Raw genomic sequence first — 27,459 nt, forward strand, 5'->3', positions numbered from 1 at the left:
GGGGCTGCTGTTATCCAAAGGCTCGACTGGGCAGTACATCCATCCAAGATGGCCCAATCCCATGGCTGGCAGCTAGTGCTGGCCACTGGCTGGAGGCTTAGTTGGGCTGTCAAGTAGAGCACCTGCACATACTCTCTAAACAAGTGGTTCTCAACCAGAGATGGTTTTCCCCTCAAAGGGACACTTTTATCTGTCACAACTAGAGTGCTACCAACATCTGGTGGATGGAGGCTAAGGATGCTATAAAACAACCTTCAATGCACATGACAGCCCCCCAGCAACAAAGAAATATTCAGCCACAAATGTCCATAGGGCTGAGGTGGAGAAACCCTGTTCTAAAACATGGTGGTCCCAGGGTGTCAGGTTTCTTACATGAGGCTGGCTTCCCCTGAGTGAACTCCAGAGAAAACCAGGTGGAAGCTATATCTCCTCTTATGACCCAGCCTCGGAAGTCACATAGCGCCAGGTGTGGTGGCTCACACCTATAATCCCAACACTTTGAGAGGCCGAGGCAGGTGAATCACTTGAGGTCAGGAGTTCAAGACTAGCCTGGCTGACATGGTGAAACCCCATCTCTACTTAAAAATACAAAAATTAGCTGAGTGTGGTGGTTGGCACCTGTAATCCCAGCTACTTGGGAGGCTGAGGCAGGAGAATTGCTTGAACCTGGGAGGCAGAGTTTGCAGTGAGTGGAGATCACGCCATTGCACCTCCAGCCTGGACGACAGGGTGAAACTCCATCTCAAAAAAAAAAGCAAAAGTCACATAGCATCACTTCTGTGTACTTTATTTGTCAAAGCAGTCACAACGCTGCCTAGACTCAAGGACAGGAGACAGGGCCCCCGTATCTCAGTGGGAGGAGTGTCAAAGATTTTTTGGTCATTTTTTCACAACCAAGGAAGATAATGGGAATCAGCATGGCAGGAAGAAGGCAGGGCCAGAGAAGCACTGGGGGTTTTCCTGTGGCCACCAGCCCATCCTGCTGGACACTGGCCGTGCTGACACTGAGTCACTGGACAAGCTCCCAGGAGCAGCTCTTGTCACTGGCTCCAAAGCCTTGTCAAGAACTCCTACACCATGAACCCTTTATCAAAGCACTCTGAGTTTTCTCTGGACCAGTAGGAAACTGAGATCAGGATGTCTGCATTTGACTCTCTTTCCACTTCCTTCCTCCTTCTCTCCAGTTAAACCCCATCCATCCTTCCCAGCAGTTGATAACTGGGCTCTCACTTGCTCCTGTAACCTCCCCTACCTCTGGGCACCTAAGCACTTCATTGCAAGTTCTTTTATTACTGGCTTGAGCAGGGGAATGTGCCATTAATGATTTAATCTCCACAAGACATTTCTCCCTAATTGCTAGTCATGGATGATAATTAGCAACTGTTAATTCCTGATAATTAACAAGCTAATACTTAGAGGTAATGGCGCCTGGGTAATCATCTTAAAAAGTTCCCGTCTCTACTAAAAATACAAAAAAAGTAGCCGAGCGTGGTGGCAGGCACCTGTAGTCCCAGCTACTCAGGAGGCTGAGGCAGGAGAATGGCGTGCACCTGGGAGGTGGAGCTTGCAGTGAGCCAAGATCGCACCACTGCACTCCAGCCTGGGTGACAGAGCGACACTCCGTCTCAAAAAACAACAACAACAACAACAACAAAACTCAAGAAGGCTGCCTGCTTCTGGAACCCAGCCCCCAAAAGATGACACTACATGTTGGCATCTCTAGCCCAGGAGTTTAGCTGGAGCCCTGCACTTTTGTATACAAGGACAGTGATTGGAGAATAGATCACTCTAATCTTTAATTTAGTTTTCTTCTCTGATTCTGGAAACAATACATGTTCTTTGAGAAGCTTTGTTGAGCACAGAGAAGTATTAAAAAAAACCATGCATAACCTAATTACCTGGAAGCAGCCATCATCAACATTTTGGGTTATTTCTTTCCAGTCTGTGAATTTTGTATACAGTTGAGTTTAAGTTAAAAGTGTGATGTTGCATTCAACTTCATTAATTTACTATTATAGTGTAAACATTTTCTCTTGTGATGGCAACTTATAAAAAATGGCTCCTCTCCTATAAGAAAAATCAAATGAACATGAGATTCATGGGATAGAGAAGGAACCATGTAAAAGCAGAAGCTCGAACAAGGGTCTAGGAATGCAGTCCAGACTAGGGTGTTTCAAGGGCCTTCCTGTCCCTACTGAAGACACTGGGTGGGAGAATATGTACACACATGCACAACTACGTAGGAAAAAAGACTAAAAGGCAATGAACTAAGATATTAATGATGATGGTGTTCTCAGAGTGGGAAAGTGCAGGTAATTTTCATTTTCTGTGTTATATAATTTTCTGCACAATACAGAAGAAAAAAGCACTGGGTCAGGATCTAAACTATTGCTGGTGCACACTTTTATCTTTTCAAGTAACTGACTGGGTTATCCCAGGTACTTCTCCCCTCTGGATCTTGATTTCCTGTGCGTGGTTTGAGGGAAGTATTAGTCCTGCCACCCCACTAGGTGAGTTTCAGAAGTAGAAATCCTGGGTCATAGTGCACCTCCAAGAAGCTACCAGAAGATATGACTGGATGACTCCCAGCAATATGCCCTATAGTATCAAACGAGAAGCCTTTATGTGACACTTGGCCACTTCTAAAGAAACATTTCTGAATACTGTGTCTCGTATATTTCTAGATTGCCTGAGTGACCTACTTTGGATGATTTTCCTTCTTCCCAACACTCTTTGAGCCCATATTTCTTCAGTAGGGAGATGATGTAGTCCAAGCACAGACTTTGGAGTTAGACCTGGGTTTAAAACCAGCCTACGGCTCACCTATGGTTTCCTGTAGGCTACTCCACATCTCTAACCCTGAGTTTCTCCATCCACAAAGTGGGGATATCCCACCTACTCATGGGGTTATCGTGAGGTCCTGATGAAACCCTGTACATGAAGGGTTTTGCACAGTGCCTGGGAGCTAACCCATACTCAGTCAATAATATGATTTATTTATAAATAAATAGGATCACATAATAGAAGCATAGATATAATTTTGTAATGAATAAGATTGCTATTTTCCACCCCAGGTAGCATTCCATAAATGTATTACATACTCTGGAAATAGATGAAACTTTTTGGTTTTCCTAGGTATATTTCAGGCTTTAGGATCTGCTATTGTAGAGTTTTGCAGGCAAGGTCACTTTCAGCCTCTTTTATTTCTTGCTTTTGTAGATAAAGATCCAATCTCCTCTCCACTTTCATCTTTCCAAATCTCCAAGACATGAATCTTTTTCATCTCCCTGCCAAGCTTAACATTAAGATTGGCTGCTCAGCTTCGACCAGGCAACAGCAGTCGTGCTTCGGAAGCTCTGATCCATTCTCTCTGCTAGACTCAGGGGCTTAGTCCACTGTTGCTTAATAACAGTACCTTATGCCAGGATCATGCTTTAGACTTTTTTCAAACCATAGTCATATCTGCTGTCGCGTTTAATCACATCAGCAATTTTGTGGAGTGAGCAAGGCAGGTCTTCCTATTCTTCCTGGCATGCAGTGTGGTTCCCAAAGTGGGTTTCACAGAACATGATATCTTTTTTTTTCTTTGCTCAAATAAGTTTGGAAAATACAGAAATAAGCAAAGCTAAGCAGGCTTTTCAAAGCCTTTACCATAATGTGCAATGCGGTTCTTCAAGAGCTAGATGCAGTGCTTCTCACAAGCTGTTTTTTTTTTTTTTCCTTTTAACCAGAGTCACTTTTTCTAGAATATCCCATGGAATTATTGCTCCATGGACCTCACTTTGGATAAACTCATGGGGGTGGGAGTTTGAGAACGCAAGCCTTGAAAAAGGGCTTGCGAGTGGGGCAAGGTAAGGTTCAAATGCAGGCACCAACATTTGCCAGCTGAGTGCTCTTGTGCAAGCTTCTTAACCTCTCTGATCCTCAGTTTGCTCACTTGTAAAATGGGTGTGGTAATAGAATAGCCAGGATTAAAATGGGGAGTAAGGTGCTAAACAGGATGCCTAACAATGATAAACATTCAATATACTTTGGCTTTTATTATTAGCCTCTTCCTCCATGTTATCCAGGAGAAAATCAGGCTTCAGAGAGTGTCTTAGTTTGTTCTGTGTTGCTATAAGAGAATACCTGAGACTGGATAATTTATAAAGAAAAAAGGTTTATTTAGCTCTTGGTTCTGCAGGCTGAGACATTCAAGGCCATATCCCTGGCCTGTGATGAGGGCTTTCATATGGCATCACAACACAGCAGAGAAGGGCAAGAAGGAAACAGAGGAAACCTGAGGCTTTATAACAACTCAGTCTCAAGGGAATTAATTCATTCCTTCAAACTAACCCAGTCTTCGAGGGTGAGAACTCACCACCATGAAAACAGCACCAAGCCGTTTCTGAGGGATCCCATGACCCCAGACACCTTCCATTAGGCCCAGCTCCCAACACTGCCACATTGAGGATCAAATTTCAACATGAGCTTTGGTGGGAACAAACAAACCACCTTATCCAAACCATAGCAGAGAGGTTAATTTCCCAACCTTACACGGATCTTTAGTGGCACGGTTGAGTGTAAGTTCAAGGCTCTGTTCGCCTTTGGGAGCCATATCCCTTTGTTCTCCACTGCTCCCCTTACCCCTGCTAACCATCCTTGGGGTTTCAATTCCATTTCCTTTGGCAGATGTTGGGACTTTGTGAGCTTCAAGTGTAAATGACAGGGTTTGGCTAACTACTGTTAATATAAAAATACTATCATTACAACATCACTTCCACTTCCCACCAGTCGGCGGCAGCCTTGCCCTGGGCCTCTGCTAGGAGTCGGCTTCTCTTCCCCAGGACCTGGGTTCTGCCTGTTAGGATGCTACCCCACCTTCGGTCAGAACGGGATGCTGTGGTTTCCCATTTTTCCAGCTCGCAAACTCTGCAAGCGGCAACACCTCTGATTTTGTCACCTCTTCCTCAGCTGCAAGCACAGGGCTTGTAGGCGCTTTACTAGATCCTTGTGCTAGATACAAGCTGTCCTGCTCCCCTCTGCCCACGCTGTTGCATGGAGAATGGCTTTGCTGGGTGGACAGGGCTGACTGTTTGGCGTTTCATTTCTCCCTCCTTTGTCAAAGCCAACACAGGAAGGATCATTGTGGCTTAAAGCCCTGTGCTCTTCAGCCTTGCAAACATGGACATAGACTCACGCATGCCTCCAGGAAGCCAATGTGTGGCTCACTCTGTAGATCAATCAACTTTCCCATGATCAACTGCTAGAGCAGGGCTGGTGCTGTGCAATCAGGGCCAGCGTGCACCGCTTAACCCCTTCTCACAAAGAGGCTCTAAACTCTCCCACTCTCCTCCTACAGTCAACTCGCTGTGCAGACAAGTCTGACTTCTGTTCCTTTTCAGCTATCTCAATACCCACTTGTGCCTCGGATCTCAACTGGAACATGATACCATCCCTGGGGTAGGGCTTTAGGACACCACTGGAGCCCTGATATTGGTGGACTGCACCAAACCTCTGCTGCACCTCTTTCCTAAACACCACTAACATCCCGTTTCAAAAGTTCTGACTTTGCAATATTGCAAGGGGCCAGTGAAAGATGCTGACAGGGTAGCAAACTTGCAGCCAAGGCTGGCTTGTGTGACACAACCTTTCTGAGTTGCCCCAGGCCTCATCCTCTTCTAGAGATGGCTCTGCCTGCCCCCTCCCGCCCCACTGGATGACCCCTTCTGGGCCCTTGTCATATCCTGGGTTTTCCCCATCATAGCAGTTGCTACATTACAGTGCCATCACCTGTTTGCTTGGCACAGCACTTCTCAGATTTTAGTAGGCAGACAACACACCTGGATCCTGTTAAAATGCAGATTTCAATTTAGGATGTTGGAGAGGCCAGAGAGTCTATTTTTCTAACCAGCTGCCTGGTGATGCCTACATGGCTGGTCCATGGACCATACTTTGAGTAGCAAAGACCAATTGTTTTGAACTTTGGCTACACATTAGAATCACCTGGCAGAATTTAAAAAATACCATTGCCCAGGCCCCACTTGAGCCGAATTGTATCAGAATCTCTTGGAGCAGCACCAGGGTATCAGGGATTTTTAGACACTTCCTAGGTGATTCTAGATTACAGCCAGAGCACAGAAGCCCTGAGACTGGCTATGGGCTCCATGGGGGCTGGCATCTGTCTGCCTTGCTCTCCACTGTTTTCTAGCTCCAAGTCCAGTGCCTGACCCTGGCAGATATCAGCAGGTGGGGCTTGTGGTTGACCTTGCTTAGACACTTAGCTTCTCTTTTTCTCGTTCATTGCTGGCCCCGCCGATACAGCGTGCTGAGCAGGCAAGAGTCAGCCCATTTCTGATTAGGTGGATTTAGGAGGCTGTTGCACTTGAACTGTGGTGTGGCTTCTTTACTTGTGTTGACCCAGTCCTCCAACTTATTAGAGTCACATGAGGAGGACACCTTCCTCCAAGAAATCTTCCCTGCCCCTCTACTCCTTCCCAAGGCTGCTGCCATTTTCCTGTCTGGAGCTGGCATCTCTCACAGAGTCTATTTGAGCCTCAGAATCCTTTTCAACACAGAGAATCTCACCCAGCAGAGTTCTCTCCTCCATTCTTCCTCTCTACTTCCTGGACAGGTCTCTACCACAGCCCTCAATGGGTCACATTTAATTGCTTTGGGGGTGCCTTTTTTCTTCTGTATGGGAAACCCTTCAATGGCAAGGATAGTGTCATGTTCATTTTTGTATCTCCCATGTCTGGCACAATGGGTTGCTGAATGAACGAATGAATGAATGGCAGTACCCAGCAAGGGGACTCCCAGAGAGGACAAGGGGGTCCTTGCAGTGGCATGCCAAGAACGCTCTGAATTGCTGCAGGGTTAGGGGGAGGGTGGCACCTCTGTTGAGGTGACCTGGTGTCCAGGGGGTTGCCTGGTGGTCTTTACCCATCCATTGAGCCGGGTTGGGGGTTGACTTTAGTTACTGGCTCCTCATCTTGGTCTTCTCAGAGCCGTGGGTACTGCCACCTGCTCACCAACCCTCCCTAGCCCCAGAGCACAGTCCGTGCTGGTGGGAGCGTGGCGACTGGCTGCGCAGCAACGGTCCAGGAAGATGAGTGCCTGTGGGAGGAAGGCCCTGACCCTGCTGAGCAGCGTCTTTGCTGTCTGTGGCTTGGGCCTCCTGGGTATCGCAGTCAGCACCGACTACTGGCTGTACCTGGAGGAGGGTGTGATTGTGCCCCAGAACCAGAGCACCGAGATCAAGATGTCTCTGCACTCAGGACTCTGGCGGGTCTGCTTCCTTGCAGGTAAGGGTGCCCAGGGTTGGGGACAGCCCTGCCCCCTGACATCACCTGCCCCAAGAGGTCCCTCCCTGGGAAGAGATGGCCAAGAGATGCTGGAAGGAGACCGTTCACCATAGATGATCCCTATATATGGCAGGTGGTGCTCCCTGCAGTGACTGGGACCCCGTTCCAAACTCAAGTCCTGATTCTCGATGTCCATTTGAGCCAGTCTTTTCACCTCCCAGGTCTTCCTTCCTGAAAGATGAATGTAACTATGCCTTCCCCACACTCTGCTCCCAGGACTGGATGCGAATGACACTGCACAGATCTCAAATGTTCATGCATGCTTTAGCTCATTGAAGTATTGATCCCATATAATTCTCCCAACGGTACTGCAAGACAGGACTTGTTATTTCCACTTTGCAAATGCAGAAATGAAGATTCAAAGAGGTTAAGTCTCCTTAACTCAGCTTCCTTGCATCCACTAGTTTATAGAATAGAAAATACTTGGCAGTTTCTCTGTTCCTCCCTCCATAAAATGGCACAGAGGAAACACATGAGCAGGTCCCTCCAGCTCGGCAGCATGGTAGAGGTTTTGACCCCACTTATCTGGGCCTGCCTTTTTACTCACTAGGGCTTCCCTGTAACCCTTCAAGTTACCACTCCAAGAATTTTATCCTTTATCCCTTTATCATGGCCCAAGACCAGCCTGCACAAGAAAAGCATCTCCAAGTCATACAAGACTAGCTGCAAGCTGGGCTGGCCTGGATTGCCACAGTGTGGTCACTGGGCTTTTCTTGGTAGGGGCCTGTAACTTATGTGTGCATCGGGAAGAGACACAGTTTGGCTCTCCCAGCCTTTTTCCTCCCAGCTTGATAGTACAGCTTTGGGGGATGGAGTGGGTATATGTTCCTACCAGTATTTAGCAGAGAAGACACCTCAAGGTGTTGAGTCTGCCATGGGAATGGCATCCAACTCTGGCTTCTTCTGCCCCAGACTGTGTGGCATTGGTCTGTGCTTAAATCTGGAGTTTGAAGTCACTAGGATCTGATTTCCAGGGTGGTTGACAAGGCTTTTGGAGTTTTGCTCCATGACACGCACACTGGAGAATCTAAGTCAGCTATGCACCATTGTCGGCCCCATCTGGCCAAACGCAGTGAGATGGCACCAGATGTTCACTCAGCATGGAGAGTTTGCAATACCAACCTCTCTTCATGTGACTCTTGGTGCTTGGGTCCATCCTCACACAGGTGCTTCTCCAGGAGGGTTGTCATGTCAGGACGTGCCTCCACCCCTGCTGTGGGCTATGAGCCAGGGACAGGACCCCCATAGGGTTTGGATCCAGCTCAGGTGCAAAGACGCAGCAGGTCAAAGATCCTAAAAACACACTTGGAAATACCATTTGTATGGACTAACTTCAAATCCATGTTCAAGAAGGACCTGGAAATGTGATTCTTGTCTCCACAGGTGAGGAGCGGGGGCGTTGCTTCACCATAGAATATGTGATGCCCATGAACACCCAGCTGACATCCGAGTCCACGGTCAATGTTCTAAGTAAGTGCCTTCAGTCTGGCAACCTGGGCCACTGGCTGGACAGAGAGGAGCAAGGCAGAGGGAAGAGTCAGTGTGCCAGCATATTTCTCAAGAGGAATGCCCTTAGATTCAGCTAGGTGTGCTGTCCCGTTAATTAGAGATGATCCACTAGAGCTTAATTTTCCAGTAGTGAAAACAGGTTGCTGGAGTCTTCCAGTCTACTGACCCAGGCATCAATCAGGGAACTGAGCTCTCTGGACCCCAGGGAGCCTGACTTCATGGCCTTGACCTCAACAGAGTCGGTTCTGCCCCCAGTATGAATTTGCAATATTGCAATGCAATTCTGATACTAATCACCTGGAGTTAACAGAGACTCCACAGGTTTAAGGTCTCAGTCCCTAACAAGACTACCCTTATTTCAGATACCAGCTGCAAGTTCAGAGGTCCCTGGCCTCCTGCACTTCTGACCAATTAGCTCCAAATATAGGAGCTCCCATAACTCCGTCAGGTTCAATAATTGCAAAAATGACTCACAGAACTCAGGAAAGTGCTATACTTACCATTCCAATTTTATTACAAAGGATGCAAATCAGGACCAGCCAGATGAAGAGATGCATAGGGCAAGGTCTGGGGGTGGGTCCTGACTGTGGAGCTTCAGAGTCTTCTCTCCATGGAATCAGGTTGTGTCACCATCTTCACACACTGATGTGTTCATCAACCAGGAAGCTCAACTGAGCTTTGGTGTCCAGAGTTTTTATTGGGTTTCATTACATAGGCAAGATTGATTACATTATTGATCATGTGATTGAATTCACCCTCTAGCCCCTTACCTTCCCTAGAGGCCAGGCTGATATCACCTGGCTCAAAACCCCAATCTTCTAATCCCATGGTTGGTGTTTCTAGCCCCCATCCTGAGTCACCTGGTTAGCAAAAACTCAGGAGTCGTTGAGAGACCCACCATGAATAACAAAGATACTCCCATCCTTGGAAAATTCCAAGAATTTAGAGGTGATCTCTCAGGAACCAGGGACAAAGACTAGCCCCAACAGAATTACTCCCCAAGTAATTATAAGTTGAAGAAAACAGAGGCTGTAACTGTCCCCTGCACCATTCAGAGCAACCCCTTGCCCAAGGAAACGGTGAATCTGCCTGGAAGAGGAAGCAAGATGGAATGACCTGGCCCTTCCACAGCTGCCATATTTGCAGGTGGTATGGACTTCATATTGGCAGACAGTGTGGACCCCCAGGAGGGTAGTAGCTTATGCCTGGAGGAAATGACAGAGGCCCTGAGGATGCTGGCACTTGAAGTCAGACCTTCCAGGCCCACCTCAGGGACAAAAGTCCTGCTAGTAATGGGAGATCCTCAGGCCACCTGATGGGGGTAGAGTCTGGGGAACCCCTGCAGGGGTGGGGCTTTGAGGACCTGTTGGTGGACACTGCCAGGAACACTCAACTCAGGATGATGAGGAATGAGTCAGGCCTGGAGGCTGACAGGCCGCCCTTTTGTCCCGTTAATTAGAGATGATCCGCTCAGCCACACCATTCCCTCTGGTCAGCCTCTTCTTCATGTTCATTGGGTTTATCCTGAACAACATTGGACACATCCGTCCCCACCGGACGATACTGGCCTTTGTCTCTGGCATCTTCTTTATCCTCTCAGGTAAGTTGTGTTGTTTTCTTTTCTTGCACCCTGGATTTTTTTTTTTTTTTTTGAGACAGAGTCTTGCTCTGGCACCCACACTGGAGAGCAGTGGCGTGATCTCGGCTCACTACAACCTCCACCTCCTGGATTCAAGCAATTCTCCTGCCTCAGCCTCCCAATAGCTGAGATTACAGGTGCCTGCCACCACACCTGGCTAATTTTTGTATTTTTAGTAAAGATGGGGTTTTTCCATGTTGGCCAGGTTGATCTTGAACTACTGAGCTCAAGCAATCCAACTGCCCTGGCCTCCCAAAGTTCTGGGATTACAGGCATGAGCCACTGTGCCCAGCCACCCTGGACTTTTGCTGTTTAACTCCCAAAAGGCTCTGCATTGGGAAGTCCTGGAATTAGGATAGGCTGAGTCAGTCATCCAGACAGAATTGAGTCAGAGCTGGAGGAAACATCTGAGGACCCTGGGCCCATTATTACCTTCCAGAAGAGCAACAGAGGCTCCACAGGAGGGGTGACTGCACAGGCTCCCCTCTGGCAAATCTGGGATTGGAACCCAGGGTTCCTTCCTCACTCCACACATCACTGCACCTAAGGACTTTTTAATTCCCGCCATCTTGAGTATTCCTATTTTTGAAGGGGCTATGTCTTCATATTTGTGCATGAATATTAAACACAATCTGCCTTTGGAATAATGGTTCTTCACCTCCCCATCCCCCAGCTGTCCTCAGGAGACTCCTGCTGTCTCCTTCCCTCTCCAGTCACACCCCACACCATAAACCCTCCTAGACCCCTTCAATATGGACTTGTCTTCCTGGACTGATGTGAGGTTGTACTTCATTCTTTCTTCTTTTTATTCATTCATGATATCTACCAGGGCTTATTCTGGCTGCTGGCATCACTGCCTATAAAAAGGGCAGTGTAATGGGAGATACAAACAGTAGACAGGAAATAGGAACCCAATGTGAATAGGACTATGAATGGTGGCCAAGACCAGTGGCTGAAACTCAGGGCAAAGGTTGGTCATGGAAGACTACCAGAAGGAGGCAAGCTAAAGGATGAGTAAGAATTAGGCAAAGAAGTGAGGTTGGGGGGAGAGGTGTGGAAAAGGGGCCTGGAGGAAAGTGGGAGGATGAAGCACTGGGGGAACTGAGTGTAATCATTGTGCATAATGGCAGGCGCAAGGAAAAATGTAGTGAGAAGAGAGACTGGGGAAGGCATCTGAGGTCATCTTATGGATTTGGGACTTTAGGAGAAGACTTAGATGGATTTTGAGCCAAGGGATGACACGACTGGGTTTGGATTTTAGAATGACCATGCTGGGGAATGGAGGGAGGGAGGGAAGCAAGACAGGAGGCAGGGAGACTAGGCAAGAGGCTATCCCAATAGTAGAGGCAATGGCCCAAACAGGGGGTTGATGGTGGAGAAGAGAGAAATGAGAGGGTTCGAGTGACATTTGAGAGGTAAACTCATCAGAAGTAGGATGAGGCTTCCAGGGAAGAGTCAAGGTGAGTGCCAATTTCTTGCTTGAGCACTGGGTGGATGGCATATCACATCACTGATTCAGAGATCACAGGAGAAGGAGGAGATTTGGCCAGATCATGAGTTTATTGTGGGAAATGCTGAGTTTGAGGTTTCCTTATGACATCTGGGAGGAGGTGTCCGGAAGGCTGCCAGAGGTCAGCGTCTGGGGCTCATGGGAGTGACTTGGACCAAAGATAGAGATTGGAGAGCTATCAGCCTAGGGAGTGGGAGAGGAATCCATAGACATGGATGAGATTACTCATGGCCGGTGTGTCGAGTGAGAAGAGGAAAGAAAACAGCAAATAAAGGTAGGCTCTTTCTCCTTTTCAAGGTGACCTGTGCATTTTCATGGAGACCTTTTCTTTTGGAGACAATGACTCGGGCCAAAGGAGTGGCTCTCGGGGCATGTAATTTAGGTGCCCCAGACTGACTGACTGGTTAGGGATCCTGGGGAGAAGATGCTTGGATGGAAAATGGATGGGTGAATGGCTTGAATAATTGATGGATGGATGGATGGATGGGTGTGTGGTTGGGCGGATAGAAAGAAAGGAAAAACAGCTATTGGATACCAAGCATTATGATTACCACCTGACTCCTAAGTAATTTTAGGATCCTTTTCCCAATATTTTCTTGTCAACGTAGCTTGGGAGCCAGGTGGCAGTCAGAAAGTCTGATGCCCAAGAGCCACTCTTTCTTTCTCCTTCCATTCATCCATCCATCCATCTATCCACATACCTACCCACTCTTCTTTCCATCCATCTGTCCATCCATTTTTCAATCTACCCATCAACCCATCATCCATCCATTCTTCCATCTATCAACCCATCCTTCCACCCTTCCACACATTAACCCAACACGTATTTATTGAGCACCAGCAATGTCATCAGCCCAGCCTTTGCATGGTGATATTTCCACGTAGTCTAAGAGGTACAGACACAGGGTTAGTTAAGCTTTTTATTTTTCCTTCTGTGAACTTCACGATAGCCAAAGCTATAAACAGCAGCTTTGACATACATGAGGTTTTTCAGCAGTGGGCTACCGGATCAGAGATCTAGGATTGAGATGGGCCACATGAAGTCATTTCAATGATAACAATAAGGAGGGTTCATTTAGGGCACCAATGATTCAAACGTAAGTACTAGGAAGGTTTCGGTCACACCAATTTTCCTTTAGCATTCATCCTTCCAGATGCCCTAGTTTCATAAAATAATGGGAGTGGAATTAAACCTGAACAACTCAAAAGAGAGTAATTAATTATGTCTTGATTCAATTACAGCTACTAATTGATAGAACTGATGCCTGAGGCGGTCGTTTGCACAGTGGCAGTAGGAGGTTGGTCCCCCCAGCCTCCTGATTTAAGGTTTGCCAAAATCCGGACAAAATCCCTTTACCTCCCCTACCTAAAGATCTCAGACAGGCCACACCTTGTGGTCAGGTGGGTCGCACAGACCATGGGCCACATGGGGGGACTCCGCAATGATAGGTGACACCTACCACTTTGGCTATCTCTGCCCACGGAGCCTATTTTACCCTTCAGTTCTGTAAAAGCCACTTTCTAGCTCAGTGGTTCACAGCCCTCTTAAGAAAATGCAGTGCCAGGCGCAGTGGCTCACACCTGTAATCCCAGCACTTTGGGAGGCCGAGGCCGGCGATCACTTGAGGTTAGGAGTTCGAGACCAACCTAGCCAACATGGAGAAATCTCGTCTCTACTAAATACACAAAATTAGCTGGGCATGGTGGCAGGCACCTGTAATCCCAGCTACTCGGGAGGCTGAGGCAGGAGAATCGCTTGAACCCGGGAGGCAGAGGTTGCAGTGAGCCGAGATCGCGCCATTGCCCTCCAGTCTGGGCGACAAGAGTGAAAATCCACCTCAAAAAAAGAAAAAAAAAAAAAAAGAAAATACAGTGCCAGGTCCCCATCCCAGGCCAGGTGTATCAGAATGTCCAGAGCTGGGGCTCAGGCCTGTGTGACAGATACGCACAGCAGGATGAGAACCACTGGGCTTCGCCCATGGATTAGGAGGGCAGCTATATATGAGCTTCTTCCCTCAGACTCTCTGCTGTCTAGAAGGTGCTGGTCTAAACAGGGTGCTTGGGAGGAAAGTTTCTGCTCTGCTCTCCTTTGAACTCCACTGAGAGCATTGTTACCCCAAGGCTGGTAGCTTTGCTCCTGAATTGCAAAGGGAGGTAGGTGCCACCTCAGCAAACTTCTTGGGCCTCTGGGCTGAGCATCCCCTCTCCCCTGCTGCCCAACCAGGCCTCTCTCTCGTGGTGGGCCTGGTGCTCTACATCTCCAGCATCAACGATGAGATGCTCAACAGGACCAAGGATGCAGAGACCTACTTCAACTACAAGTATGGGTGGTCGTTTGCCTTCGCCGCCATCTCCTTCCTTTTAACAGAGGTAAAGCCCATCACCCTAAGTAGGGATAGGCTGGGGCTAGGTGCTGCCCCACTGAGCCGGGGAGAGTGGAGAGGGGGGAGAGAGGACATTCCACAACCATTTTGGACCCTAGACCACCCACCCTACTTCCCTTCCTCATCCCAGAATGTGTCACTGTCTTACCTTTCTGGGTCTCCTCCAGCCAGGATGTCCCCAGGGCCCTGCTCCTGTCCCCACATCCACTTCCCACTCCACTCGAGCTGTGTCCTGTGTAGACCCCAGCCAGGGGAAATGAGATAGGCCCCAGCAGCGAGCTGTCCTCTGCTGTCTTCTCCCTGTAGAGTGCCGGGGTGATGTCTGTGTACCTGTTCATGAAGCGGTACACCGCAGAGGACATGTACAGGCCCCACCCTGGCTTCTACCGCCCTCGGCTGAGCAACTGCTCCGATTACTCAGGCCAGTTCCTACATCCAGACGCCTGGGTCAGGGGCCGCAGCCCCTCCGACATCTCCAGCGAGGCCTCCCTGCAGATGAACAGCAACTACCCCGCCTTGCTCAAGTGCCCCGACTATGACCAGATGTCCTCTTCGCCCTGCTGAGCCTCGGTTGCCCCCATCCCTGGACTGTGGGTGGCCAGACAACCCTTCCTGTTCTCTCCAGGTGACCCCTGAGCCCCAAGCCTGTGGTTGACAGGCCTGGGCCACCCACGCTTAGCTGTTGTCACTTGACCCCAGTCCTCTCCCTGCTTCTCCAGAAGGGCTCTAACTGCCCCAGCATGGGTATGGGAGCCTGGAGTCTGCAGGCAAGTTGATTGTCTGGGAACATGGGAGAAGCCCCGCCCATGTGAGTGCCAATCACAGCAGTGGCTCCAGGAAGCCAGCAGCTCCCCCCAAGCCCAGGATGTTCCCTTTGTATATTCTTGCTGCACCCCCAACTTCATGGCACTAGGCCAGGGCCAGCTCTGAGATGCCAAGCTCCTTACACAGATGCAGCTGGACTCGTGCACTTGCCAACTGGCTTGGCCATTCACGTTCAAGATCTGCACCATCTGGCCGAAAGGTGACTCTGATATAGAGGTCTGGCTGACTTAGACATGTCAAGCTGTCAGTGTTCCTTCTGAACTCCTTTCTCCTTTTTTGTCACCCACCTCCCTCCACGTGACACAACTGTCTGTGCTCTTCCCTCCCTGACACAGGCTGTGAACCTTTTCTCCTTTCCTCACACCAGAACTCAGCTGCCCTGGGCCCTGGCCCTAAGGGACTAAGGGTGGCTCTGAGGCCACACTGATGAAGTCACAAAGAGGTGTTAATGGCTGAAGACATCGTAATATGTATGGCCCTTTGATAACATATTTTATAGGAGACTTTTATGCCTTAACCCAAATAACTGATTCTGACAATGAGAATTTTAGAATTGGGCTGGTCTGAGTTCCTATTATCTGACAAAGTTTCTGGTCCTGGGGATACTGACCCCTTACAAGGGCAATATTTCCAGACCAAGACCCTAAGATGGAATCTTGTAGACAGCTGTCTAAACCACCTAAGTGGAAGGTAGCCTTCGATGAGGCTGCCTGGGAGTGGGAGCTGGATTTGATGACACCTGGTGCGTCTTGAGTTCAAACAAAGGCAGACTTGGAATAATCCAGCTGCTCTCCGAAGGCTGCCTGTGAACATTTGGGGGTTGCCAATTTAATCCTAATATAGAGGAGTGTCTGCTTCCTGGGTGTAGGACAGATGTGGGCAAATCAGATTTTTCCAGAAGACCAGGCAGTTTGATACCCATTCTTCTGGTGGGAAACCGGAGCCAGAAGGCTCTCAATCACCCTCCGCAAGTCCACAGAAGCCACTGCAAGCCATGCCCCCCTTCAGCTCTCCAAGTGTTGGCTTAGCTTAGATGTTTTTGATTTTGAGATTTTGAGTAGCAAAACAATGCTGTGTGTCGCTGCTGTGCCTGCTCTTCTCTTGCCCTCTTTAAGACGCCGTTAGGTTCTGAGAACAGAAAGCCATGGTGGCGACACGTGGGCTCCAGCACGTAGTCCAGAAAGCTGCATGTCTGGTGTGCGCAGCCTTGGAGGGGCAGTGTGTTAGGCAGCCGGGCTGCCTCAGTGAACTACCACAGACTGAGTGGCTTAAATAACACACATGAATTTTCCTACAGTTCTGGGGACCGGAGTCCAAGATCAAGATGTTGGCAGGATTGGTTTCTTCTGAGGCCTCTGTCCTTGGCTTGCAGATGGCTACCTTCCTGCTGTGTCCTCACGTGGTCTGTGTGCCCGTGTCCCCGGTGTCCCTCAGTGTGTCCAAATTCCCTCTCCTGGTGTCCAAGGACACCAGTCAGATTGGATTCGGGTCCATCCCCAATTAATTGGTGGTTAATTTTCATGAAATAACCTCTTTAGAGGCTCTATCTCCAAATACAGTCATATTCTGAGGTACTGGGGGTCATTTTACAAATAAATTTAGGGAAGACAGAGTTTAGCCCATGACAGGTATTTTGTTGCTAGATTCTTCCATTTGTCTCACAGCATGGTAGAGGAGAAGGATAAGAGAAGCCAGTTCTGGCCCCAATTCAGCCACTCGTTCACCACGAATCCTTGGGCAACACCCTTCCACTCTGAGGGGCTTGGCCTAAATGGTTTCCAAGCTCACTCCCCTCCCACCCACCTACAACTCCAATGACTCAGCCTCCTGTGGGAGGCTCCCTGTTGCTTTTGTATGTGACTTTTCAATCCTTGCCTATAAACTGATAGCAACTGCAAGCCCCCCCTCCCTCTCCACTGGCACCCTTGCAATGACTGTTGTATTCTTCAGTTACTGTTTACAGAATAATACCAAAACCACGTTCTCCTCACCGCAAAGTAAAGGAATCAGTTTTTGTGCTTGGAGACAGTTAGATAGCGTTTCCAAACTGGACATTTAGGTAAGCGCTACTCCAATTTTTATCAATGTAATTAGCTCCTAATTGCACTTTTCTCTCTCTAGAACACTCTTTCCCTGTCACTGTGCCAGGCTTGTTTTTTGTGCACCTGGAAAAAGTAGCATCCACTCCTAAATACAAGCTGATTGTGGACTCAGACATCACTAGGTTCGTTCTTCATTGGCCCTGATGCTGAGCTGCTAAATGAAGGAGCCCTTAGCCTGGGAAGATGTGGTTTACATGCATCTTAGGAACAGGTTCTCGGTCATTTTTTACCCCATCAGGGGTGGGTGCGTGTGTCAGTAATCACATCACCATCACAATTTCCTTTCTGTCTATAAATTCATCTCAGAATCAGGGCCTAGTTGCAGCTTCTCCTCAATCAGAGATTTTTACCAAACGTTAACATGTACAAACTCAACTCAGAAATCATAAATTAGGGTCTTTTCTTCAATATACATTCTGATCTTTTGTTTCCTCTAGCAGTGTAAAAAAATGGGAGGGGAAGACTAATAAACCCAAGTGTCATGAATTATGGAATAGAATGACTTGGGGTAATCAGCCATTAACAGGGAACAATCTGACATTTGTTCCCCTACACCTGGAACTTACTACCCCTCCTTTTTTTTTTTTTTTTTTTTTTTGAGACAATGTCTTGCTCTGTCACCCAGGCTGGAGTGCATGTAAGAGTTAAAGAAAGAGGAAAGAACCATGAAAAGTGGCTCAATAGTCAAAGACAAGTTTATTTTGGAGAATAAACCTGAGAGGGGCTTCTGGACAATTTCGGTCAGGAGCACTCTCCCTCACAGACTAAGAGTATTTATTGGTGAGAGAGCTTGGAATGTTTCTGTGTGGGGGAGAAGTTTATGGCAGGGTTGGAAAGTCTCTGGTCAGAGAAGAGGTTATCTTTGGGCTGACATCTCTCTGGCTGGAGGGGAGGTTATCTCGGGGCTGGCATGTCTCTGGTTGGGGAAGGGTTTGGAAAGTTTCTGGTCAGAGATGTCATTTGTGGTTTATAGTCCTGCTGACCTTAGCCATTAGGCCGATGCCCTTTGAATTTAGGTGGTTTTTGATCAAGGTGCACTTTAAAATGACAGTGCTTGTCCAAGATGGTGAAGCTCCTGCTCTGTCAGTGCAGTGGTGTGATCTCGGCTCACTGCAACCTCTGCTTCCTGGGCTCAAGCAATTCTCCTGCCTCAGCCTCCCAAGTAGCTGGGATCATAGGCATGCACCACCATGCCCAGCTAATTTTTTTATATTTAGTAGAGACAGGGTTTCCCCACGTTGGCCAGGTTGGTCTTGAACTCCTGACCTCAAGTGATCCGCCTGCCTTGGCCTCCCAAAGTGCTGGGATTACAGGCACGAGTCACTGTGCCCATCCGCTACCCTCTTTTTTGTCCCATGAGTGAGTCAATGATGTCCTCCCAGCCCCGCCAGTGACCTTCGGAAGAATCATGCGTTACCAGGGCTGCATGCAGAGCTGGGGTGGGGGTGTGGGGGAAATCCATAGGTGCCACAGGCTTATCAGTGATGTTCCTAGAGAACCACATGTGGGGGGTACCCCTCCTTAGTGTTTGAGTAACTCTCCCTTCTCCCTAGATACAGGTGGTCTATTAGGGTTCTCCAGAGAAACAGAATCAACAGGATGAATATATAGAGAGAAAGATTTATTTTAAGGAATTAGCTCAAGAAGTTGTGGAGACTTGGTGAGTACAACCAAAATCTGATGGCAGAGGCTGGTGGGCTGGAGACCCGGTGAGGATTTGCAGTTCAAGTCCAAACTTGCAGTCTCCTGGCAGAAATCCTGGCTGCTCAGGGGAGGTCAGCCTTTGCTCTATTCAGGCTTTCAGTGCAGTGGTTGAGGCCCACTGATGTTAGCAAAGGTAATTGCTTTACTCAGTGTCCACCGATTTAAATGTTAGTGTCATCCAAAACACACTTTCACAGGACAGTTAGAAAAATGTTTGGCCAAATATTTGGGCAGCATCATGGCCCAGCCACATTGACACGTAAAACTAACCATTGTAAGTGGAGAAAGGACAGCGGAGGCAGGGGGAGCCACATTCCACCAAAGCCCTGAGCAAATTGGCACCTGGGCTCTGTTCCTTCACCAGCTGCCTGGATTTTGGGTATGAAGGCCCATTGGCAGCTCTCCAAGTCTTGACTTTCTCCCCACACGCAGTGAACCACTTTCATATGCTCGTGTGACACTTGGAAGTTAACCTGCCTTTGGAACACAGCACTCTGCCTAGGGAGTGGGTGCACAAGTGGGTAGATGAGTGGATTCTGTCTAACGCACCTGTGCCTGGGGCCCAGCTAGCACTGTGAGTGTGGGTTCATCCATGGCAGCAGCGGCTGCTCCAATGTGCCATAGAAGAGACGAGGCTCAGTGGTCACCACTACACGGGGTGGAGGGTGGTACGCTGGAGCCAGTCAGAGCCCCCATCAGGGATGCTTTTGCTCTTTGGGTTCCAGGCATGCAGATGAGTGAATAGGAACTGGGAAGGTGCCCCTCTAGCATCCACATCTCCCAGGACAGGTGCTAGGGCCTCAAGTCCTTGGTACTGGCAGAGCTGAGGTCTCTGGAGTCTTACATCCCTGAACCAGGATCCTGGACCTCTGCTCTGTGACCTTGGACATGTCACATCCTTCTGGGCCTGCCTCTACCTTCTGGTGTGTGAAGCCAGGACTCCCTGTGTGCTCACTGTGGGGCTAAGATTTTCTGCCCGGGTGGCCCCATGTTTGAAGGTTTGCATGCGTGGGCTCTCTGTCCTGCTGGTTCAGAGGCCTGAGTTCTCATCAGGTGCTGCTGCGCCCTCTGTGTGTTACCAGCAGCCCTCGGAACTTCTATCTTTTCATTCCTATAATGGGGGGGTGTAGATAAAGTCACCTCATCAGGCCCTATCCCCAGACTCTATACCCAACCCTAGAGGCTGTAAGTTTTACAAGCAAAATGCAACCAAGCTCAAGTAGTAGACTCCTCCCAGCCCCTGCCTTCTGATGGAGGCACCCAGATGACAACACTCCAAAGAATGTGGAATTTAGCTAAGAGATCAGATACTTGCAGCACCCCAAGGAAAAATAAGATTTATGCATAATGGAGTGCACATGGCAGGCAGTAGCAGTGGGGAGACAGTTGAGAGGGAGGAAGGCAGAATTCTGCTGCCTTTATCCATGAGTTGGTAGCAAGATGGCAACAGTGATTCCAAACATCCTATCAAGATGCAACAGTATCAGAGGGAGGAGAAGTGTGGTCTTTTTCTCTACGTTTTTCTAAGGAACAAAGACAACTTTCCCAGAAGCAACCCCAGCAGACTTCATGTCATGTCTCATTGGCCAAAACCAAGTCACATGCCCATTCCTAAACCACCATCTGGCGAGGGGAAGAGGGTGGCCATGTGCTCCAGTTATTTATTAATATACAAGTAATTGCCCCAAAACTTAGTAGCTTAAGACAGCAACAATCATATCATGATTATTTCTGACAGCTTTAGGGGTTGGCTGGGCTCAGCAAGGCAGTTCTCACTCGGGATCTCCCATGCAGTTGGAGTCAGACAGTGGCTGTCATTTCAAAGGCTTCCCTGCTTATTGGTGTGGCAATTGGTGTCCACTGAGACTTCAGCTAAGGTTGTCACTAGAACATCTTTGCACACAGTCTCTTAAGGCGTGGTTTTCCTCATAGGGTGACAGCATTGTTTTAAGAGTGAGGGTCCCAAGAGACAGGCAGAAACTTCATTGCCTTTCTGGAAGCAGCCTTTGAAGTTACCTGATGTCATTTCCATCATAATCTCCAGACTACCTAGGTTTATAGAGAAGAGAACATAGATCCCACCATCTCAGATGTGAGGTGTGTCAGAGTTCCATTGTGAGGAACACATGAGAGATGGGATCTATGGTAGCAACCACTTTTGAGAAACACAATCTGCTGTACCATGACTGGCTTTGACCAGTCAGTTATTCTCCCAGCCTGGAGTTTCTGAAGTTACTCTGGGGTGGGCCCTGAAAGTCTGTTTCTCTAAAAAGCTTCCAGGCAATGTCAAGACCATGATATGCTCTAGGCTCTAAGGGTTTAGTCCCTTAGATCTCTGAAATTTGTTTAAAGCTCCCCAGATGGTTCTAATGTGAAATCAGGGTTGAGAACCACTGGCTTAGACCTACTGGAATTTATCACTGTAGCTGGGGATAAGGCCACCTTCTCCTGAGTCTGGCTGGGGAGTGGTGGCATCCCAAACAAAATGCAAGAAAAGGAGGGAGAATGGTGTTGGGTGGACTCCTGAGGAGGTGGAAGCCCCAGGGACCCCCCCCCCCCTTGCTCTGTCTCAGCCTGCACCAGCCCCACCTCCTCCGACAAGGCTGTGCCTGGGGCAAGATGCCAAATTCATGGGCTCATGCCCAGCCTCTCTGCCTCTGAGCCCTTTCCCCAAGGAGCTGGTATTCACTGGTATGCAGCTAGAGCCTACCCCTGGAAAGAGGGTACAGAGCATTCTGGAGCCAACATGCCCTGCAGCCCACTGTCAGGGCCAAGGATGAACTTCGGGCTGCGAGCAGGGATGATAAATCCTCAGAAATGATCTCGTGGTCTCAGGCTCTGACTATCAAGTTCAGGTCAATCTTCATCACTGGTCTTTGAATAATTCATTTTGTGCTCAGCAGTTGTGAAAAAGAACAAGGCTCAAAGGCTTTAGAGGTTTCTGATTAGGCAATAAAGGAACCAAGTATCACAACGTTCCCAGCAGACTAACTTGGGCCAATTTTTACTTTAAATCCACCCACACTCATACACCTCCCACCCTATTTCAGATACAACAATGTGTGTGAAAACACCATGTAAACTGTAAAGTCCTCTTTGGATTAAGTTATTTTCATTAACAAAATGGTGAAGAGACTAAATTAAACCACATAAGGTGAGCAGCAGCTATTCAATCCATAGCAATTCTCAGTGTCCTAAATGATCAATTCTGGAGAGCATCCTACAAGGTCAGTTCACAGGCTTGGGATTCACCCAAGAATGGATTCACCATCTTCAGCCCAGACACAGTCTCTTGCAAATGTCGATTTAGATACTACGACTTCAGCTTCAACCCCAGCGGGTCATCACCAATATCATCATCACCAACACACATCTAAAGTCTTTATCAGAGTCCTTGGCACATAATAGGTATTTCGCAAGCATTATCTCATGTAACCTTTTCCATCCTGTACATAGAACACTGAGACCTAAAGGAGTTTAGGGACTTGCTCATGACCGCACAGCTGGTAATCTTTGCACTGCTCTGCTCTGCAAGTCCTGTTTCGAGTGCACCCCAAGAGCCTGGCACCTACAGTCCTAAATGTTCTGCATGGTAAATGTACCCTCTTCTATAATCAGAGAAATAATCCAGGTTCCCATCCAAAGATAAATGGGGGAAGGAAAGGTCTAAATGCAAACAACAGTGATGTATCGTTTCTTGAAAGCCTCTACACATTAATCCTGACTCCTTCTCTCCCATCTCTACTCATGATGACAACGAATATTGGAAATGGCTCCAGGAAAACTCCGGATTTTCCTAACTATGGGTCAGCCAGTGGTGGAACCTCACCACACTCTTGTTCTGGAGAAACTGAAGCAACTGGAGAAAGACTCATGACACAAGTTCGGCCATGGAACATGTTTGGAGTGTGTGGTTAGGGGTCATCTGATGCATCATACCAACATGACCCCAAGGAAAGTGCTGGAGGAATTGGGCTCAGATCCTAGAGATGAGCTCATGTCAGACTCTGGCCTCCAGATTCCATTTTCCTGGCTGACTCCCAGGGCACCATGGAGCAAGTGGCCAGTGGGTGCGCCATGGGAGGTGAGACCTCCCCCCCGCCTCCACCAGCATTCTGAAGCCCATCAGCTGGAGAGGAGGAAGAAATGTTTCATTTGTTCACGATGTTTCCTGAAGCACTGGAAGTGTGAGCTCCTGAGTTGATGGCTGTGTGGGGTGCAAAGAAAAAAAAGGGTAGTGAGAATGAATTTTACTTAGATGCAAGAAGTGTCGCCTTGTTGTGTTAAATCAAATTAAATCTGTCTGAGCCCCTATTCACCTGGGTGGTGAGAAATTCAGTGTTCCCCAGGGTTGCATGGGAATCCAATGGGGAGGGGATGGCAGTGGCTGCCAGGCTGGAAATCCAAAGTCCAGCGGTGTAGGTGCCAGAGTTCTTGACACCTGGTGTCCTGTGTCCTCGCAAACACCATCCTGCCACCCCTCTCAGGCCCTGCCAAGGACTCTGCTCACTGCTGCTCTAGGAACCCATCAATTGTACCTCCTCACTCATTTCCTTCCAGGTGTGGGGACTGTCCCCATGGGTTGACTGCTCTCCCCGACCTCCAAGGACTCCTTCCAATCTGCCACCCCCTTGGGAGGATCCTGCACATCCTTCCTCAGTGGATCCTTAGAAACTCAACAGTGGGCTTTTTTGCCTGGATTGGGGAAAGAAAAAGGATGGGGAAAATGAAGTACTCATAATAATTTACCCTGTGATCCTATTAATAATAAATTAGTACTAATATATTATTTTGGTTATTGCTACTATTTCTCTAGCACCTACTATATAACAGCTTCTGTCCTGGGCTGTTTATCCAGTGTGATTTCATTTTATTTGCTTTGAATCCTAGTGCAGAATCTGAGTTAGTTACCCTCTCCACTTCATGATGTACAGCCATTATTGGTTCACATAAGGCCTGGCTCTTGATTTTTTATTCATTCATTCTTTTTTTTTCCTTCCCCCTCCACCCCATGAGCAACCATACAGATGTGTTTAATATATACATATATATATTTGTTTCTATGTGCTCCTTAAATGCATATTGTTTTCTGGCATGTGTATTTTAATTTAAATAAAGGGTACTGCATTATATATGCATCTCTCTTTCTCACTTTTTCATCCAGCACTGCTTTTACAATCTTCTGCTTTCCTCCATGAACATATAGTTCATTGCTCCTAACTGCAGCCAAGCACTCCACAGCCTTTACTTTTTGCCTAAACCCCAGTGAAAATCCCAGTAATTAACACCAGGAAAGTGGGATTTGGAGGCCAGAGTCTGACATGACTCATGTTTGGGATCCGACACCAATTCCCCCAGCACTTCTCTTAGGTAGGGTTGCTTCCAGCTCCCCTACAACACACGCACCAAACAGCACTGCTGAAAATACAGCTGTCTGTCTCCCCTTACAGATCTGACAACCATTTCTTGGGGCTACACCGAGGGGTGGATGTAATGCATCACAGGCTATGTTTACACTTAATTTAATCCAACATGTTCTCATTGTTCTTCAGCAAAGATGCTCCAGTTCATACTCCCTGTGTCCCCCATCCCCGCTAAAATAGCCCAGAATTCCTCAGTCTCAACACTATTGACATTTTGAGCCAGAACATTCTTTGTTGTGGGGCTGATCTTTGCATTGCAGGAAATTCAGCAGCATCTCTAGCCCCTACTCACAGGATGCCAGTAGCATCCGTATCCTCTGCTTGTGGCAACCAAAATCTCCAACTGTCCCCTGAGCGGAAAACTGTCTCCAGCTGTGAGCTACTTAGGCTTCCCTAGCTTTCTCTTTTTGTCAGTGTAGTGGGTTCCACCCTACATTTCCAGCAATCCTACAGCCATACTATCCTCAAAACACCTGATCTCAGAAGTGAAGCAGGGTCAGGCCTGGTCAGTACCCGGCCGGGAGAAGATGGCACAATGAACTCCCTGGTACCCGTCACTCAGCTTCCACGAGGACCAACTCCTGTCTGACCCCAGATTCTTTAGAAGCAAATCCCAAACATCATATCGCTTCTTCTGCAATGATTTCCCACCATATCGGCAAAAAATCAGGATTTTTTTAAAATCACAGTGCCAATAATACACTTAAAACAATAATTTCTTGATGTCATCAAATTCCAGTTCAATGTTCAGATTTTCCTTATTAGTATTATTATTATTATTATTATTTTTAGATGGAGTCTCACTCTGTCGCTCAGGCTGGAGTGCAGTGGCACGATCTTGGCTCACTGCAACCTCCGCCTCCCATGTTCAAGCTATTCTCTGCCTCCGCCTCCCGAGTAGCTGGGACTACAGGTACCTGCCACCATACCCGGCTAATTTTTGTATTTTTAGTAGAGACAAGGTTTCACCATATTGACCAGGCTGGTCTTGAAGTGCACCTTGTGATCCACCCACCTCAGCCTCCCAAAGTGCTGGGATTACGGGTGTGAGCCACTGCGCCCGGCCGATTTTCCTAGTTATTATCTAAAACATGCATATGTGTCGGTGCTTTACTGTTTATCAAGACCCATGTAATATCCTGGCCTCGCAATTGCTTTCAAGTCTCTTACATTTCATCCTTGAGTTTCTCCTCCTTACCCACTATCAGTTGGCCCATAGAGTATCACATAGCCCGGAATGTTCTGACTGTATCACCCTGGGGTTGGTGAATGTTTCCTTCCATTGCATTTCCTGTGAATTGGTAGAAGGATCTAGAAGCTTGATTGGATGCAGGTCTGACCTGTTGACAGTGAAACTCCTTCAGGAGACATGTGACACCTGGCCATCTGGCTTTTTTTTTTTTTTTTTTTTTGAGACAGAGTCTCGGTCTGTCACCCAGGCTGGAGTGCAGTGGCGCCATCTCGGCTCACTGGAACCTCCGCCTCCCGGGTTCAAGCGATTCTCCTGCCTCAGCCTCCCAAGTAGCTGGGATTACAGATGCTCACATAACACCCAGCTAATTTTTGTATTTTTAGTAGAGACAGGGTTTCACCATGTTGGACAGGCTGGTCTCGAACTCCTGACCTCAAGCGATCCTCCTGCCTCAGCCTCCCAAAGTGCTGAGATTATAGGCATGAGCTACCGTGCCCGCCCATGGCTGTCTGTCTTCCGGGAAGTTAACAGTCATTAATAGTCACGGCCCAGGTTCATTACGGTGTTAGTGGTTGCACAGAGGTGATGTTCTAACACCGTTCTTTCTTCATTATGAACTGGAGTACTGCTGTTCAGAGAAACCTCCCTTCAACTGCTCTCGAGTTTCTGTGCCTCAGTCCTCATTCCACCCTGTGGCTGCACACAACTGCCCTACAGATGCACCCAGGCCCCAGTGCATGGACATGGGCACGGTTTCCAGCAACAACATCCACCTGTAACTTTCTGCCAGCCCCCCATCCCCAGAAGTCACTCTCATCTTCATTTTTCGTAAATCTCCAAGTCGTGAATATTTGTGTCCTTATCCTTTCTGGCTCCTGTGTTTTTCTTCTGCTTCAAGGCCATGAAACAACCACATCGAGACGTCTCCTCTAAGAAGTCTGCCCTCATTCAATGTCTCAAGAATGGCCACTTCTTTGCCAGGTTTTGGAGAGGCCCAGGGCAAGGCTGGAGGTCATTCCCAGGGAGGCTGGGAGGGTTTCAAGTTTGCCTTGGCACAGAGTGATGTTGCCGGGAGCTAACGCCCCGACTTCTGCTCCCACGTGGAGAGGGGCCTTTCCTGGAGGCCCCCGCCAGCTGTGAGTCACCAGCTCCTGAGCCCCAAACCCCACAGAAGAAATGCAAATGGATTCTGGTGAATAGAGAACTCAAGCCACCTCTGTGTGGGAGAGGATGTTATAATATCAGGCTGTCGGCAAATTAACGTTATTAAACAAATGCACAAAAATAGCAGCCATAATTATTCCCATACAGTAGCTCAATCTGGAACTTTCAGGGTGTTTTTGTTCCCCCCTAAACACAGGGCTGTCGCTGCTCCTGTGGTCCTGCCTCCTTCCTTCTCTCCAAGATGCTGCAGAGCAAAGAGGCCTCAAGCAAGCTCCCAGAACCTCTTTGTTTCCCTGGGAAATGATAAAATCATGGGAGCTAAGATTTCTTCAACACCTAAGTGCCAAGCCCTTTACGTATGAAACTCAGTTTACAACCTAATGAAGGAAATGCTGTTGTTCCCATTGGACAGATTAGCAAGCTGAGTCCAAGAGAGGCCATGTAACTTGCCTTGCGGTCACTGGGCTCAAGGATATGAATGCCTGGGCTTGAGCAACCTCTGACCTTTGCCCTTTGCTCTGACTTGCCGCTCCAAATGTTCCTCTCCCCAGTATCTTCCTCTGTCTCTCTAGAGACGGTTCACCTCAAAGTACCTGCCCATGGCACCATGGCTTTTGAAGGCTGCTCTGTTCCAGGGAGCTCCGTGTCTCCCTGCTCCGGGTGG

General features: G+C 48.2%; 1 protein-coding gene across 1 annotated transcript in view; it reads left to right on the forward strand.

The window, feature by feature from the left end:
• The window catches only part of CACNG5 (calcium voltage-gated channel auxiliary subunit gamma 5), a 59,280-nt gene extending 35,132 nt beyond the window's left edge, over window positions 1-24,148 (forward strand). The window contains exons 2-6 of the mRNA XM_002827742.5: window positions 6,985-7,283; window positions 8,727-8,813; window positions 10,312-10,452; window positions 14,226-14,371; window positions 14,692-24,148. Coding sequence (XP_002827788.1) covers window positions 7,088-7,283; window positions 8,727-8,813; window positions 10,312-10,452; window positions 14,226-14,371; window positions 14,692-14,949 — 828 coding nt within the window. The 5' untranslated portion in view covers window positions 6,985-7,087 and the 3' untranslated portion in view covers window positions 14,950-24,148. The remainder of the gene's footprint in view (window positions 1-6,984; window positions 7,284-8,726; window positions 8,814-10,311; window positions 10,453-14,225; window positions 14,372-14,691) is intronic.
• Window positions 24,149-27,459: the final 3,311 nt, after the last annotated feature.

This window comes from Pongo abelii, chromosome 19 (assembly GCF_028885655.2).
Source record: "Pongo abelii isolate AG06213 chromosome 19, NHGRI_mPonAbe1-v2.0_pri, whole genome shotgun sequence".
Taxonomy (NCBI): Eukaryota; Metazoa; Chordata; class Mammalia; order Primates; family Hominidae; genus Pongo; species Pongo abelii.